Below are 16358 nucleotides of genomic sequence, written 5' to 3'. Positions count from 1 at the left end.
TGTTTAACCCATGTTCTTCTGATCTTGATTTGGGTTCTTTCGTCCGCTCGTCTAACGTTACATGGTTACTGGTCTGGAGGGAGTAAATCCGCACTTCCACTAACGGTCTTTTTCCTTCTACTCCTCCTTCCTTCTTTCTAAACTTCTTTTTCCCCCAAACTTCTGAATCTTTGTTCGGGTTTTAAGCTCAAATGTTTGTCCAGCCTCCTGGATGAGTTCTGACCAATGAGGCACTGTCTTTATTTGAGAGGTGGCATTTTCTTCACCTCACGTCGTAAATCATGCGTTATCTGTGATCTCTTTACTCTACAGAGTACAGAGGCCACAGTTTAGACATCATTACTATTATAAGAATACGAAACATTTTACACAGATTTCAATCAAGCCATCTTCTGAATTACGAACACATGATCGTACTGATAGGAAGCACGACACACTTTCATTCAAACATCTAATAGTTATAACCATTACATGACTTATATGATCTAAGCATAATAGACACACATATAGAGGTTGTAAACACAATATATAATTATGTAGTTGGATTATGTTTGGTAAGACGTTCATCAAGAATTGTTTTGGGATGATTTTATGTAATTTTATATGTAAAGTCTTAGTCTCTGTGGGTTTTGAGGAGGTCGTTCAAAGGTCCTCAAAGAAAAGGAGGTCTGTTTTACATGTCATTAATCTTGGTGGGTGCCAGAGCCGGGCCATCTCTGAACCAATCAGTCTTTCCCAAACTATCTAACTTGACAACGTTCTTCGTTGTTGGGCTCATCTCTTAAGGCCATAAATTCCTTACTGGGGGGTTTTCGTTGGCTATGGTAGACTGGCAGGAGCCGGGGTCTGGAGTGTTGAGTTCTGGGTGGAATTATGTTTGAACGAATCACCTGGAAGATTCATTTGTGTTTGGTTCGCCCTCGAACGCTACATCATGCAGTTTCTGGACAATCTGTCCCTTGAGTGCAGCTGGTTGTCTGCGCACGGGGTGGATTACACCTTTAGCATTGGGCTCTATTTTGATTGTGTACCTCTCTGGTAGAGTCCCTGATGTGTGTATTAGCTCAGGAAAGTCACAAAGGCCTTGATGAACAATGTATTGTTCGAGAAGCCCTCCACAGGCGAGTCTGCCTCAGCTTCAGCAACATTTTGTATGGAGTTCAGCCTTTCTATCAAACCTAAAGCTTCAGCCGTGGCTCCGCTGAACACACTTTCCTGTGCAATTTCCACAATTTCAAACTCCGCATCGGTGGCACACACTGTTCGTAGTGCGCTGATAAATCTACGGCAGCGACTGGTTTGAGCTTATGAGTCGAGTAGGAGCGCAACCGCTTGTTAGAACGCTTCAATTCACCAGTGTGCACGAGTTGCTGGAAGCTGTCAAGAGTCAAAGTGTTACACTTCGCACCAGTATCTATCTTGAACTGGACTCTTGGTGAAAGTATCAACAAATGCACAGACCATTTGTCCACAGTTAATACAGATGCCGGATGCACAACAGTATTTCATCATCAGTCACCTCCAGCGCCTCTACATACAGTGTGTGGACAGCACGTTTACGGCACACTGCCATCCAGTGGTTGGGTCTGTGGCAGTAAGAGCACGTTGAGCCCTTGGCTGGGCACTTGCCCTCGTTCCATTTGTGATTGGGAAGTTTACCGCAGCTTGCACAGAAAGCTGGGGGCTTTGACTGAGTGTACTTGCGATCTGGATAGCGAGTTTTCCTGCTTTGGCCAGAAGGCTTAGGCTGAACACTTCTGCTACAGTGGACACCCGAGAGCATGAAACATCATCTCGGACTGTTTTCAATTGTGTCTGAGACATCTCATATTGCTGAGGGATTTCAATGGCCTTGGCTAGCGCTAATTCCTCTCCTTTGTCTAGTAGTCTTCCTTGCAGTCGTTTTTCACGCACGCCCGCGAAAATCGCATTAATCAACATGTCGTCAGGGTCGGCATATGCGCATCCATTAACAGTAGCCGTAAATCTTTAACGAAATGGTCGAAGCTTTCACTTACGTCTTATTTCCTCTGCTTGAAACGATGGCGAGCTATCCTCTTGTTCTTTCTTCGTCTGATATATTTCTCAATCTTTTCTAGCACTTTTTCGGGATCCTCTTTCTCACCTTCAGCCCAGGTGAGGGTTTTGTAAATTTCTCTGACTTGTCCGTCCACGTACCCAGCCAGCCGGCTTGCTGCTTTGCAGCTTGTTCGGAGAGTGGTCCATCAAAAACGAACGTAACGTGGCTCTGAAAACGGTTGAATTCCTGATATGAATCCGCAGCCCAAACTGCAGGGTAGCCATGCTACACTTCTGACACCATGTAAGATACTGGAGACAATAAAGACAGTGAGTGTGACTGCACAATAACTGCTTTACTCAAGAACACGGAAACTCAAACAGTTGCTGATGTCCACACAAAAGGAACTGGCTAAGCCAACGTAACAGCGCGCTCCAGTGGCAACACAATACATTACAATCAGTGTCTGAATTCACTCTCTTCTTTTCATTCACTCTGTCAAGTGAACTACAGTAGTAAACTAGTGTAGGGAATAGTGAATGAGGGTATAGGGTGTGATTTCAAAACAGCCTCTGAGTGTCGACTTTGAACACTGTTAACTCACAGTATATTCCTGTAGATTACTTTCTCGAAAACAACAAATTTAACCCAGAATGCATTGTTTTCTATGGTATATTACTGTTTTAATGGAAAATGTTAAGATACTGTCAGAATTTGGCCCTTTTTTACAGCAAGGGTTAACAGTGCACATAAACACAGCAGTAAAGTGACTCTCTTCACCAGGAATGAGGAAGCTGCTTTACAGACACTCCTGTTTTACACACGTCACTCAAACACAGAAGCAGGAACTATTTCATCTCCTCAGTTCAGAGAAACAGAAACTGAAGTATTGTTGAGCTGTTGTGTGTTCGTGTCTCTGTACAAAATGGCAGAAGCAAGATTTTCTCAGGATGAGTTCATGTGTCCAGTGTGTCTGGATCTCCTGAAGGAACCAGTGACTCTCCTCTGTGGACACAGTTACTGTAAGATCTGTATTACAGACTGCTGGGATCAGGAGGATGAGAAGAGAGTCTACAGCTGCCCTCAGTGCAGACAGACCTTCAGTCCAAGACCTGCTTTAGCTAAAAACACCATTCTGGCTGAACTGGTGGAGAAACTGAAGAAGACTAAACTTCCTGCTGACTGTTACGCTGGAGCTGGAGACGTGGAGTGTGACGTCTGTACTGGAAGAAAACACAAAGCCGTCAAGTCCTGTCTGGTGTGTCAGGAATCTTACTGTCAAACTCATTTTGACCGTCATGAGGAATATCACTCTCGTAAACCACACAAAGTGATCGATGCCACTGGACGACTGCAGGACATGATCTGCCGTAAACATGATAAAGAGCTAGAAATGTTCTGTATTACTGATCAACAGTGCATCTGTGTGTGGTGTAAGGAGAGTGAACATAAAAACCACAACACTGTATCAACTGCAGCACAGAGGACAGAGACACAGGTATGAACTGAGAGCGATTGATCACAGAAATGAAAGTGTCTTTATTTACTTCCTCATTTACTCATGCTGGTCCAAACCGGTTTGACTGAGTTTCTTCTGTGGAATATAAAAGATGATATTTTGTTATGTATGTTTTATGTTTTAGTTTATACATTGAAAGTCAATGGAGTAAAAAAGTTTCAAGCTCCAAAAAGGAGAAAAAGCACAAAAGTAATCTAAACAACTAGTGGTTACAGAAAGAAGTACGCTTAATTGTATTGACATGCACTTGTAGTGTACTTCAAATTAAAAGTATATTTTAAAAAAGTGTACTTGCAGATAATATAATATTAAATTAAATGAAAGGCCACTTAAGTGCACTTACAGATAGTAAACGTTCATGACTGTTTCATAAGTACACTTTATAAAGTACACCTTTTTATAATGTACAATTAAAAGTTTTACTTAAGTTTTATTTTAAAGTACATTTTAATAATATTTAATATTTAAATTCAATGGAATTATGAAATTACATTGTATACATAAATACTATTTAAGTGGGTCAAAATGTCACTCTTAAGTTTAGTTAATTACTTTAAATTTAAACTATAATATTTTTTTTATTTAATAGCAATTAACATGCAATTATGTGTCTGAAAACATTACGTTCAGTTCACACTTGTTTCACAATTATATTAGTATATTATTCCAAAATATGCTACTTTTAAAAGAGCCAAGTTGTGATTCACAAATTGTCACCATATTGTATCTGGCGTCTGTAAACAGCGAGACATTCTTCTAAATATCTTCTGGTGTGTCTCACAATAGAGTGAAAGTCATACAGGTTTGGAGAGACTTGAGGAAGAGTAAATGATGATACTGATGATATAAAACTACTGATGAAATAATGCTGACATTTCAGGAAACCTTGAATCTGTGGTTTGAACCAGACAGTGAAAACTTACCATGCATTTACATTTACATTTATTCATTTAGCAGACGCTTTTATCCAAAGCGACTTACAACTGAGAAACAATAGAAGCAATTAAACTAGCAGTAGGACAACAGTATGTAAGTGCTATAACCCTTCACAGTACAATCCATTTTTTTTTTTTTTGTAGAATAGATAAGAAAGTGTTAGTAATACTGGATCAAGTGCTCAAGTGCTGCCGAAAAAGATACGTCTTCAGCAGTTTCTTAAAGATCAGCAGCAAAGATGGCTACAGACTCAGCAGCTCTGGCTGAGTTGGGCAGATCATTCCACCAGCAGGGAGCAGTCATGGTGAAGGTCCGAGAGAGAGATTTCGTGCCTCTTTGAGATGGCACCACCAGACGCCGCTCACTTGCAGAGCGCAAGTTTCTGGATGGCACATAAGTCAGAATTAATGAGTTCAGGTACAGGGGAGCAGTGCCAGTGGTTGTTCTGTAGGCAAACGTCCATGCAAGATCTTTAACCACTTCACCAACTCTGGATTCATGTAACTTTAATGTGTGTGTGACAGTAGTTTTATGTGTGATTCCCGGTCACTGGTTTGTCCTCCAGAAACAGCTGAAGGAGACGCAGATGAAGATCCGGCAGAGGATCCAGCAGAGACAGAAAGATCTTCAGCATCTGAGAGAGGCTGTGAAGTCTCATAAGGTGATTCACTAGTTCACACTCACAAATAAGTCAGATAGAATAAATAGTATGCGTATTTGGCGTGCTGTCCGAGGAGAGGGCTCCGGGCTCGGTATTCGGCCCGAACCCAGAGTACTCCCCCCGTATTGCTGGTTTAGGAAGTAACCAGGCGAGTGTGAGGAGACGGGGTGGTGGAGGGATGCTGAAAAACTGTCGAGGAACGTTGGTGAGTCAAATGAGTATGTATATAGGTCTCCACTCATGCTGATTGGATAGAAATGTTGATTACTGATTGTTGACAGCTGGTTGGAATGATGTGATAATTGAATCAATTATTTGAACGTGCTCCTCCCGAACTTTGTTTATAAAACATCATTTCACTAGTTCACACTCACAAATAAGTCAGATAGAATAAATAGTATGCGTATTTGGCGTGCTGTCCGAGGAGAGGGCTCCGGGCTCGGTATTCGGCCCGAACCCAGAGTACTCCCCCCAAAAGCTGCAAAAATAAATGCAGGACAGCCGCCATGATGTTGATAACCCCCCAAAAACTTGCAGGGTGCAGCTTGAGGTATCGGAAATGGGAAGGAGTAAGTCGCTGGAAGCCTCCTTGTGACATCGGATGGGAGTTGATTGTCATGACGTCAGATGGGTGGGCCTCTGAGGTGGTAGACTGGGGATGGTGATATGTGGTGTACTTTTAAATATCCAAACAATTTGGACATAGAACTGAGCTCCTGCGGGAGCGGAGTAGGTGACACTGCTGCGGCAGTGGACCAAACTTGCTTTCAATTTGCTTTTAAATATCCAAACAATTTGGACGTAGAACTGAGCTCCTGCGGGAGCGGAGTAGCTGACACTGCTGCGGCAGTGGGCAAGTTTGGACGGAGTAACGGAGCTCCTGCGGGAGCGGCGTAGATGACACTGCTGCGGCAGTGGACCAAACTTGCTTTCAATTTGCTTTTAAATATCCAAACTATTTGGACATAGAACTGAGCTCCTGCGGGAGCGGAGTAGATGACACTGCTGCGGCAGTGGGCAAGTTTGGACGGAGTAACGGAGCTCCTGCGGGAGCGGAGTAGATGACACTGCTGCGGCAGTGGACCAAACTTGCTTTCAATTTGCTTTTAAATATCCAAACAATTTGGACATAGAACTGAGCTCCTGCGGGAGCGGAGTAGATGACACTGCTGCGGCAGTGGGCAAGTTTGGACGGAGTAACGGAGCTCCTGCGGGAGCGGCGTAGATGACACTGCTGCGGCAGTGGACCAAACTTGCTTTCAATTTGCTTTTAAATATCCAAACAATTTGGACATAGAACTTAGCTCCTGCGGGAGCGGAGTAGATGACACTGCTGCGGCAGTGGGCAAGTTTGGACGGAGTAACGGAGCTCCTGCGGGAGCGGCGTAGATGACACTGCTGCGGCAGTGGACCAAACTTGCTTTCAATTTGCTTTTAAATATCCAAACAATTTGGACATAGAACTGAGCTCCTGCGGGAGCGGAGTAGATGACACTGCTGCGGCAGTGGGCAAGTTTGGACGGAGTAACGGAGCTCCTGCGGGAGCGGCGTAGATGGCACTGCTGCGGCAGTGGACCAAACTTGCTTTCAATTTGCTTTTAAATATCCAAACAATTTGGACATAGAACTGAGCTCCTGCGGGAGCGGAGTAGATGACACTGCTGCGGCAGTGGGCAAGTTTGGACGGAGTAACGGAGCTCCTGCGGGAGCGGAGTAGATGACACTGCTGCGGCAGTGGACCAAACTTGCTTTCAATTTGCTTTTAAATATCCAAACAATTTGGACATGGAACTGAGCTCCTACGGGAGCGGAGTAGATGACACTGCTGCGGCAGTGGATGAGTTTGAACGGAGTAACGTAGCTCCTGCGGGAGCGGAGGAGATGACACTGCTGCGGCAGTGGATGAGTTTGAACGGAGTAACGCAGCTCCTGCGGGAGCGGAGTAAATGACACTGCTGCGGCCGTGGATGAGTTTGGACAGAGAAAACGGAGCTCCTGCGGGAGCATAGTAAATGACACTGCTGCGGCAGTGGATGAGTTTGGACAGAGAAAACGGAGCTCCTGCGGGAGCGGAGTAGATGACACTGCTGCGGCAGTGGATGAGTTTGAACGGGGTAACGTAGCTCCTGCGGGAGCGGAGGAGATGACACTGCTGCGGCAGTGGAAGAGTTTGGACGGAGTAACGGGGCTCCTGCGGGAGCGGAGTAGATGACACTGCTGCGGCAGTGGATGAGTTTGGACGAAGTAATGGAGCTCCTGTGGGAGCGTAGTAGATGACGCTGCTGCGGAAGTGGAAACAAGTTTGGACGGAGTGGCGAAACCTCTGCGGGAGTGGAGTAGAGTAGCTGTAGTAGAAGAACTTGGTTGACTTGCTCCTAACTGACTGGAGAGCCAGTTGCGTCGAGAGAGGTATCTTGTTAGAGGAAGAGGTGGTGCTGCTGTGGTGTTGATGATGATAACTTGCTTTCGAACTGTGATCTGAAAGGTGGGTGGGACGGAGATCTGAGCTCCGGCTGGAACAGAAAGTGTTGCTATGGCAGAGAAGCGAGGTAGAATGGGGAGCGAGGCTCCTGCGGGATTGATGGTCTGTAGGGTTGGGTGGGAGGGGAGTTGGCAAAGTAGTTAACTGATGAGGGTTTGTTGGGCTTCTTTGATATGGAAGCAGTTTGAGCGGATGTAACTCTTGAAGGCTTCCGATGACCAGCGGCCAAGAGATTGGATCTGCTGCTGGGAGAGGCCTTTTTGAGCAGCTGTGGTTGCTGCGCCTATGCGGAATGAATGGCTGGAAAAGTGTTCTGCTGGGATGCCTGAAAGGAGCAAAACAGATTTGAGGTGTTTTTGGAACCAGAACCGTGTGACGGGGCGGTTGGAGTCGTCTGCGAAAAGTGGGTCGGAAGGGGATTTAGTCCGTGAATTCTGAAAAGTAAATAGGCTGAGAGAGTTTGGTATGGTTGGATTGGTGATAGAAAATATATATGAAATGGCCTTTCCTGATTTGATCTGTTTACTTTCTTGATGAAGTAGGAGATGGTTTCGTTGTCTAGCACTGATAGATCTGAAGGATAGACCGAAAAAGCCAATATGCACATTGCGTCCAGTGTGCGGGCATTATTGGTGGAGTGGTTACCTCTGCGGAGGGTGGAGATGGAATTAAGGGAGGCGTCAAGAAGTGGTTTCAATGGGTGGTTTATGGGAATATCAACTCTGAATAGTGAGGTACTGGAGTTGGGAATGGGTCCGCATCTGGTGCCAGTGGCCTGAATGTCTGTGAGGATCTGGGCTCTGATGTTACTGGCAACGGGGGGCGGTTCCATAGCTGTAGCGTTCGGTGGGATGGGCATCGGCGTTGCGGAAAATAGTGTGAAAGGAGGACGATTTTGGGAAAAAATAGGAGGAAAAACCCCCCGGGGCCGAGGCCGTTTGTGGAGGCAACCTCACGCTTAGGTCGGCCCCTGGAGCTTGGAGGAACAGAAAAAGTGGGAAAGGAAGGGAGCTGGGTAGGCAGAAAGTGAGTCTGGGCCTGCTCCTCTAGCTGAGGCAGCCTCGCGCTAGAGTCTGGAGGTGGAGCTGGCCACGGACAGGGGAAGGGGTTGGAAAGTGACAGGAAAATAATATGGTAGCTGGGCCTGCGCCATTGGTGGAGGCATACTCACGCTAAAGGGGGGCCTGTTCGTTTAGAAATGGCATTGGGACGTGAGGCGTGGTGCTGGCGAAAGCTGCGGTCTGTAGCTCAGCGGAGCGGAAGGATGCTGGGGCCTGCCGGCAGTGGCGGAAACTGGGGCGCGGCTTGGGCTAGCTGAAGGCCTGCTGTGGCCTGACGCTTGGGAAACTGGGCCCTGCGAAAAAGGAAGTTGCAGTTTCCTGGGAACGTGAGTTCGAGGGCTCTGTAATTACTCGCCTTTGCGGATTTGCAGGTGGAGTGGATTTTGGAGACGGAAAGCTGACTGGAGAGAAACGTACAGGTTGTATAGTTGTGGTTTATTCATTCTCCTGGAAAAATGAACGTCGGCGCTGATTAGCGCTTGTCTCAACCCCAAAACTGTCAATTTTTTCAATCGCAGGAATGGTGGGTTGTGCTGAAGTGTTGGAGGATGCTGGAGATGGTGGTGGCAACCTTGATGGTGGGGGTGAGGGCAAGCCACGGCGCCTCGGGGTACGGGAAGCGGCTCGGCTAGGCCTGCGGCCTCGTGGCTTTGCTGGTGGTTCGGTTGTGCTGTCCTGTTGAGCATGGGAGCTCGTTGCGGCGTTGGGAAGCTGCAATGGATCCTGGGCAACAAGGGAGTCATCAACAGACGGGGGGGATTTGCGCCATGAATGAACTTATGGAAAAAATTGGAAACCACTAAAGTAGCCTCTGATGGACCCTGCTTGGAGGCCCTTACCGCTGTTGATATGGGAGGTGAATGAGGTGACTGAAAGGAGAGAAATATCGGGGAACTGCAAGTTATATGCAAAGTGGGATCCTTTGAAACATCTTCATGCAGTCAGGATTGGATGGTTCTGGGGGAAACTGCTTGGAGGATGGTGTCGAGCGATGCGTCGAGTGGGGGTTTTAACGAGTGAGTCACGGGGATATGAATTCTGAATAGTAAGGTACTGGATGAGGAGACATCACTGCTCTACTGCACAGTGGAGACAATTTTCCAGAGAACGGAGCTGAGGTGACATTACTGTGGCTTTGGAGAACTTACAAAGAAACTTAACTCCAACGGAGCGGGAATGTAATACTGCTGTGCAGTGAAGGCAAGTTTAGACAGAAACTGAGCTCCTGCGGGAGCCGACGGTCACGTCACTGCTGCGGCAGTGGAGAGCATTAGCTAGAGAAACTAAGCTCCTGCGGGAGCCGACGGTCACGTCACTGCTGCGGCAGTGGAGAGCATTAGCTAGAGAAACTAAGCTCCTGCAGGAGTGAGAGTGGACATCACTGCTGTGGCGGTGAAGGCAAGGTTAGCCAGAGAAACTTGACTCTTGTGGGAGCAGAATGGACTGCTGACAGTGAAGAAGGTTAACCAGATGAATGCCAGAGATGGAGCTCCTGTAGCAGCGGAGGAGATGACACTGCTGTGGCAGTGTGAGAGGGATCCTGCGGGAACGGTTGATATTGGGCGATTGAAATCCGAAGCTCAGAGGAAACCTTGCGGTTTAACTGGTGGAAAGAGTTTCATGCAAGCTGTTGAGGAGAATGTGACCGGAATGAGCTGTATTTCGCGTCTGTTTGGTGTCATTTTATATGTTCTCAGTAAACATGCGATGACTGAGCTCAGCATACGACTTCGTGTGGTCCTTTCTGGAAGGGTCGAAAGAAAGAACTAGAGTGGGTTACGCCTGTGTATATTCGCCACTGACGTATCAATTTGATACTGGATAATAATAATAATAATAATACATTTATTTATAACGCACTTTTCATTCCAAAGAATCTCAAAGTGCTACACAGTAAAACGACAGTAACTAAACGAATAAAACAATTAGCACATAAAGCCTTTCTGAATAAAAAGAAAAGCTTTTAAGGAATGATCATCCAACAGCAAAGTACAGTCTGATTTATATGATCGTTTGTTCCTTTATCTGTTGCTGGTTCATTTAATTGGTGACGTTCAAAAGAGACTCGCTTATGCCTGCTGCGGCGGCTTAAAGCTGGAGGAAAGTCCCGCTCCTTCGCATGAAGAGGGCGGTATTACCCGAGACGCGAGCGTGGTGCTCGGCGGCCTTTATTGTCCATTTCTCGATAGCAGGAATTATTGAAAGGTCCAGTTTGAAAATTGCGCAGAAGGAAAATCCCGGATGTTTCGCCCGTGGTGGTGACGATCCGTTTGTTTGGCCTGACGCCCGCGAGATAACGCCGGAGGATTCTGGCTAAGATTCCTGAAGGGCGAAAGATTCTTCATCGGATGGGAGAGCTCGTTTCGGACAACTTTAGGCTATATGGGACGCGGCCAAAATGCTGAAAAACTGTCGAGGAACGTTGGTGAGTCAAATGAGTATGTATATAGGTCTCCACTCATGCTGATTGGATAGAAATGTTGATTACTGATTGTTGACAGCTGGTTGGAATGATGTGATAATTGAATCAATTATTTGAACGTGCTCCTCCCGAACTTTGTTTATAAAACATCATGTCTGGAGAAGAAGAGAAGTGTGAGACGTCTCAGTTTGGACTCTGTCAGTCCTGCTGAAGCCACTGTGTGATTGTGATGTGTGTGTAACAGCGCTCTGCACAGACAGCAGTGGAGGACAGTGAGAGGATCTTCACTGAGATCATCCGCTCCATTGAGAGAAGCCGCTCTGAGGTCACACAGCGGATCAGAGATCAGGAAAAGACTGCAGTGAGTCGAGCTGAAGGACGACTGGAGCGACTGGAGCAGGAGATCAATGATCTGAGGAGGAGAGACGCTGAGCTGGAGCAGCTTTCACACACACAAGATCACATCCAGTTCCTGCAGGTAACACAGATCTAGAAGAACTGGATCATAGTGGACTTGAGCAAGATCCAGTTATGACAGAGAAACATTTCATGAGAGCAGAATGAGCCGTTGACTGAGATGTTGACAGGAGTTCAGTCAGATTCAGTCGAGTGTTGTGTTATCATATAATCATCAGTCAGACTCTCATCATTGTGTGAAAGTGCTGGACTGAAGCGAGTCACTGAAGAGAAGTCGAGTCCACAAGAGCCGCTCAGATCTGATATAGTGCAGGTTATTGGCTGAAGTGTGGAGATGATGAGTTTTGATTTCTGTTTTCTGTAGAGTTTCCAGTCTCTCTCAGCACCTCCTGAATCTACAGACGAACCCGACGTTTCCTTCAGTTCTCTCTCCTCTTTTGATGGCGTGAGAGAATCTGTCCGTCAGCTGAGAGACAAACTGGAGGATTTCTGCAAAGAGGAGATCAAGAAGATCTCAGACGGAGGTAAAGTCCTGCGCCTCGTTTATACAGACATGTGTAGAAACATCCTAAATCTGAACGTACAGCAGTTTATGAAATGTTTCTTCAATTGCTAAAATGCTAAATCCTAAAACATCTTTCCAGAAGAAAATGTGAATGGTGCTTGCAGTGGCAAAACTCGCCACTCAATTGCTAGGGTGCGGTTAGCTAGATTTTATCAAGCTGATAACAAAATTAGCATGTTGTTAGCATGATTAGCATGTTAATAGCATGATGTTAACATGCTTTTAACAAGATGCTAACATGATTAGCATGTTGTTAACATTATGCTAGCATGATTAGCATGTTGCTAGCATGATGGTAGGATGCTTTTATCAAGATGTTAGCATGATAAGCATTTTCCTAACATAATTAGTATGTGGCTAACATGTTTTTAGCTAAATGTTAAAATGATTAACATGTTTTTAGCAAGATACTAGAATGATTAACATGTTTTAACAAGATGCTAGGATGATTATTAACATGTTGCTAGCATAATGCTAGCATGATTAGCATGTTGCTAGCATAATGTTAGCATGATTAGCATGTCGCTAACATAATACTAGCATGATTAGCATCTAGCTAGCATGGTTAGCATCTTGCTAGCATTATGCTAGCATTATTAACATCTTGCTAACATGTTTTTTGTGTTGCTAGGCGGTTGCTAAGGTATTCTGGGCGGCTCATAGGGTGTTGCTATGGTGTTCTGAATGGTTGCTAGGTGGTTGCTAGGGTAAGTGGCTTGGCAGCTGCCAATCATGAAACTCCAAAGGCTGCTTGTAAGTATGAATGATACAAACCGACTCCCATGCCTCTGTGAAATTCAGAATGGAAGATATCCCTCTATGGATTTTGGTTGCTAGGGCGTGGCTAGGAAGTGTTGAGGTGATCCGGGATTGGCTGTTTTTTTTTTGTGAATTTTTTTTCCACATTTGGTTCATTAAAATAAATAATATGCCTCTACAATATTTTACAATTAACAAAATGTACAAACTTGTCCTTCCATGTTTCTTATGTGTATAATTTTGAACATTTTGTAAAAAAAAGACATTTCAAAACGCATCGAAAAGTTTCAAAATTCTACTATTTGAAAGAATATTTAATGTAACATTTAACATCATTAACATTTTTAATGTCTTTTATAATTTTTATACATATATAAATTCACTAAATGTATTACACAAATGATGATATGAGCAGTCGGCCACATCCAGTAAATGAACGGATCTCTGTCGCCCTCTGCTGAGTGTTTATGCACAAAACTATTTCTTTATTAAATTATAATTCCTTTAGGATTTTCTTTAACCGACAGACGGCAGAATTATACACCCAACACCCAGATCCATATCCAGACACAACTTATATTTCATTTAGATCATCATTTAAGTATTTTTTTCATAAAAATGTAATATTTTGCATGCAAGCTAATGGTATATTTGAGGAATTGTGTGGTAAATAGGTACAAAAGTACTTTATTACTAAACACAGCATTACTGTATAGATGAGAAGTAAACAAAAATAGATATTATGTGTATTATTAAAAATGTATGTTTTATTTATTTACAATCCCTCTATAAATGTTGGGGTCACACTGAGTGTGAACAGGAAACTAAGAGCATATGAAGGTTAAATGCGTCTCAGTTTATTAATAACTGGTCGTCTTTTATATGAACATGATGGAGGAGATTATTCAGAAATGAGTCCATCATCTAATATCATAGAGCATCATATTATAAATATCTCAGAAATGAATGTATTGTATCTTGTCATTTCTCTCCACATGTTCATGTTTATTTCCACAGTCACTTTCCCCAACATGAATCCCAAGACCAGGAACGACTTCCTACAATGTGAGTCTCTAGAAAACCAGCAGAAAAACTCCTGAATGTGTTCATGTTCTTCCTGTAGAAGGAGAAATAAATCCTGATAGAAGAGTTTATGATTGATCATGTAAATGATGATTTGCACAGGATATTTGGTCCGCTGCACTGAGACACTGATGATACACTGAACATGATTCATGAAGAGTTCAGACACATTAAAAGATCAGACAGATTCATAATTCCTGTTTCTGATGTGTTTTCTCTCCATCAGATTCCCATCCGCTCACTCTGGATCTGAACACAGCGCATACAATCCTCAGTCTGTCTGAGAGGAACAGAGTTATTACTCACACTCACACACAGCAGCCGTATCCTGATCATCCAGACAGATTTGATCATTATCCTCAGGTGTTGTGTAGAGAGAGTGTGTGTGGACGCTGTTACTGGGAGATTGAGTGGACTGGAGATGATGGTGTGTGTATATCAGTGTCATATAAGAGCATCAGCAGGAAGGGATCGGGTTATGAGTGTGTGTTTGGATATAATGATCAGTCCTGGAGTTTGTCCTGCTCTTCCTCCAGATACACATTCTGGCACAATAACACACACACTGTTCTCCCTGTAAAGCCCACCAGCAGAAGAATAGGAGTGTGTGTGGATGACAGAAGAATAGGAGTGTGTGTGGATCACAGTGCAGGAACTCTGTCCTTCTACAGCGTCTCTGACACAATGAGCCTCATCCACACAGTCCAGACCACATTCACTCAGCCGCTCTATCCTGGGTTTTGGGTTTGTCCTGGATCATCAGTGAAACTGTGTTGATGAACAGATTGTAGAGATTTTACCCAGAATACTTTGAGCTGCTCGATAAACCAGTAACAGTGAGATATTACAGAGACTCTTATTTTAATTTCTTTAATATAGCGTAACTTCTGCCACATAATTGTATTGATGGAAATCATATTCATTTAGTTTTTATTGTAGTGACACATAATAATTGTAATATTACTATTAAAAGTACCTTTCATTTGAAATTATTAAACAAACAAAATAACAGATTGAGGATAGTGTGGTTTTGAATATTGAAATAAGTAACAGTGAGATTTTACAGAGACTTTTCTTTAATGTGTGTGTACGTGTGTGTGTGTGTATGTGTGTGTCTAATTGTGTGTGTGTGTGTGTGTGTGTGTGTGTGGTGAGGGCAGGGAGAGACACATGACTCTAATTGCTGTTTGGTCGTCATTATTCTCCTGTCAGTTCAGAATGTATAAAACTAAGAATAACAACAACAACTAAAGTATGAAATGAACATGTATGTAAAAAAAATTAAAATAATAATACATCTAAAAAAAATAATAGTAATAAAATACAGAAATAAAAGTGCTTTATAATATCAGGGCAGTTATATGAATTTTAAAAGCTTTACATTTTGTATTGTTTTTTATAAGCTTTTTGTTTTGTGATCTCATGTTTGAAAGAGTTGCAAAGTATATTGTGAGATCGGGTTATAAAAGGTAATATTCCAGGGTTTCTTTTGAGTTATTTTTGTCTTATGAATATACAACTTTGCCAAAATAATTAAAAGATTAATAATATAATTTTGTTTTTCAGAAAAATATGGGTTTTGAAGGTAAAATGTCATGAGGTTTTAAATTAAGAGTTCTGTTTAATAATTTTGTCATGTCTATTTTAAAAAGAAATAGAAAAAGGGCAATACAAAAATAAATGTTCAATATCTTCAAGTGTTGTGTTACAAAAAGTATATTTATCACAAACAGTGAATATATCCACTAATGGCTGCATTTACAGGATAACATCAATGAATAATTTTGTACATTACGTATTTTACTTTATTATATATAACATATTTATATGTCCAAATGCTGTGCCATAATATACAATAAAGTTTAAATGTTGATTTACATGGAGGACTGGATCCGACATTGAAGGAATTTCTTATAAATTGTTATTAAAACCTTTATCAAATAAGGAGAGACCATTTACAAAAAGTTGAGGATTTTGTACGGTTGTATTATTAATATCTAAATCTGAGAATTTGGTTCAGATTATTAGTGATAGTCTTAATTACTTTGTTAAATTATTTTTTATTTACAAATAAACCATATTTTCAAATAAAATTAGGGTACGTGTAAAATTCCCCATTCTTGTCAAAAATCTGGTCTACAATTAAAATGTTGCGCCGAACCCAATTCTCCATGTACAATAACTACTTATTATGAATTATATTAGCATTGTTCCACATAAAACACCGGCTAGGAGAAACATTGTGTCTGTACAAAAGTGACCAGAACAGAAATGCTTGTTTGTGATAATTGACCAAAGCAATTGGAAGTTGACCAGTTATATAAGGACACTGCCACAAATAATGTAATCCTCCAAGTCTTTCAAATAAAATATATGGGACTATATTGAATTTACTTATTTGATTTTTAACCCTTAAACAGGCAAGAGTAGAAA

General features: G+C 43.0%; 1 protein-coding gene across 1 annotated transcript; it reads left to right on the top strand.

The window, feature by feature from the left end:
* The first annotated feature begins 2391 nt into the window (after positions 1-2391).
* LOC307008493 (tripartite motif-containing protein 16-like) lies at positions 2392-16302 on the top strand. The gene is made up of 6 exons (XM_079631295.1): positions 2392-3518; positions 5041-5136; positions 11346-11579; positions 11883-12042; positions 13860-13907; positions 14152-16302. The coding sequence occupies exons 1-6, from the start codon at positions 2946-2948 to the stop codon at positions 14700-14702; spliced, it is 1662 nt and encodes a 553-aa protein (XP_079487421.1). The 5' UTR covers positions 2392-2945; the 3' UTR covers positions 14703-16302.
* The last annotated feature ends 56 nt before the right edge of the window (positions 16303-16358 follow it).

This window comes from Phoxinus phoxinus (genome assembly GCF_949152265.1).
Source record: "Phoxinus phoxinus genome assembly, chromosome: 1".
NCBI lineage: Eukaryota > Metazoa > Chordata > Actinopteri > Cypriniformes > Leuciscidae > Phoxinus > Phoxinus phoxinus.
The sequence above is the reverse complement of the archived record's forward strand: the minus strand, read 5'-3'. Positions and strand labels throughout refer to the sequence as shown.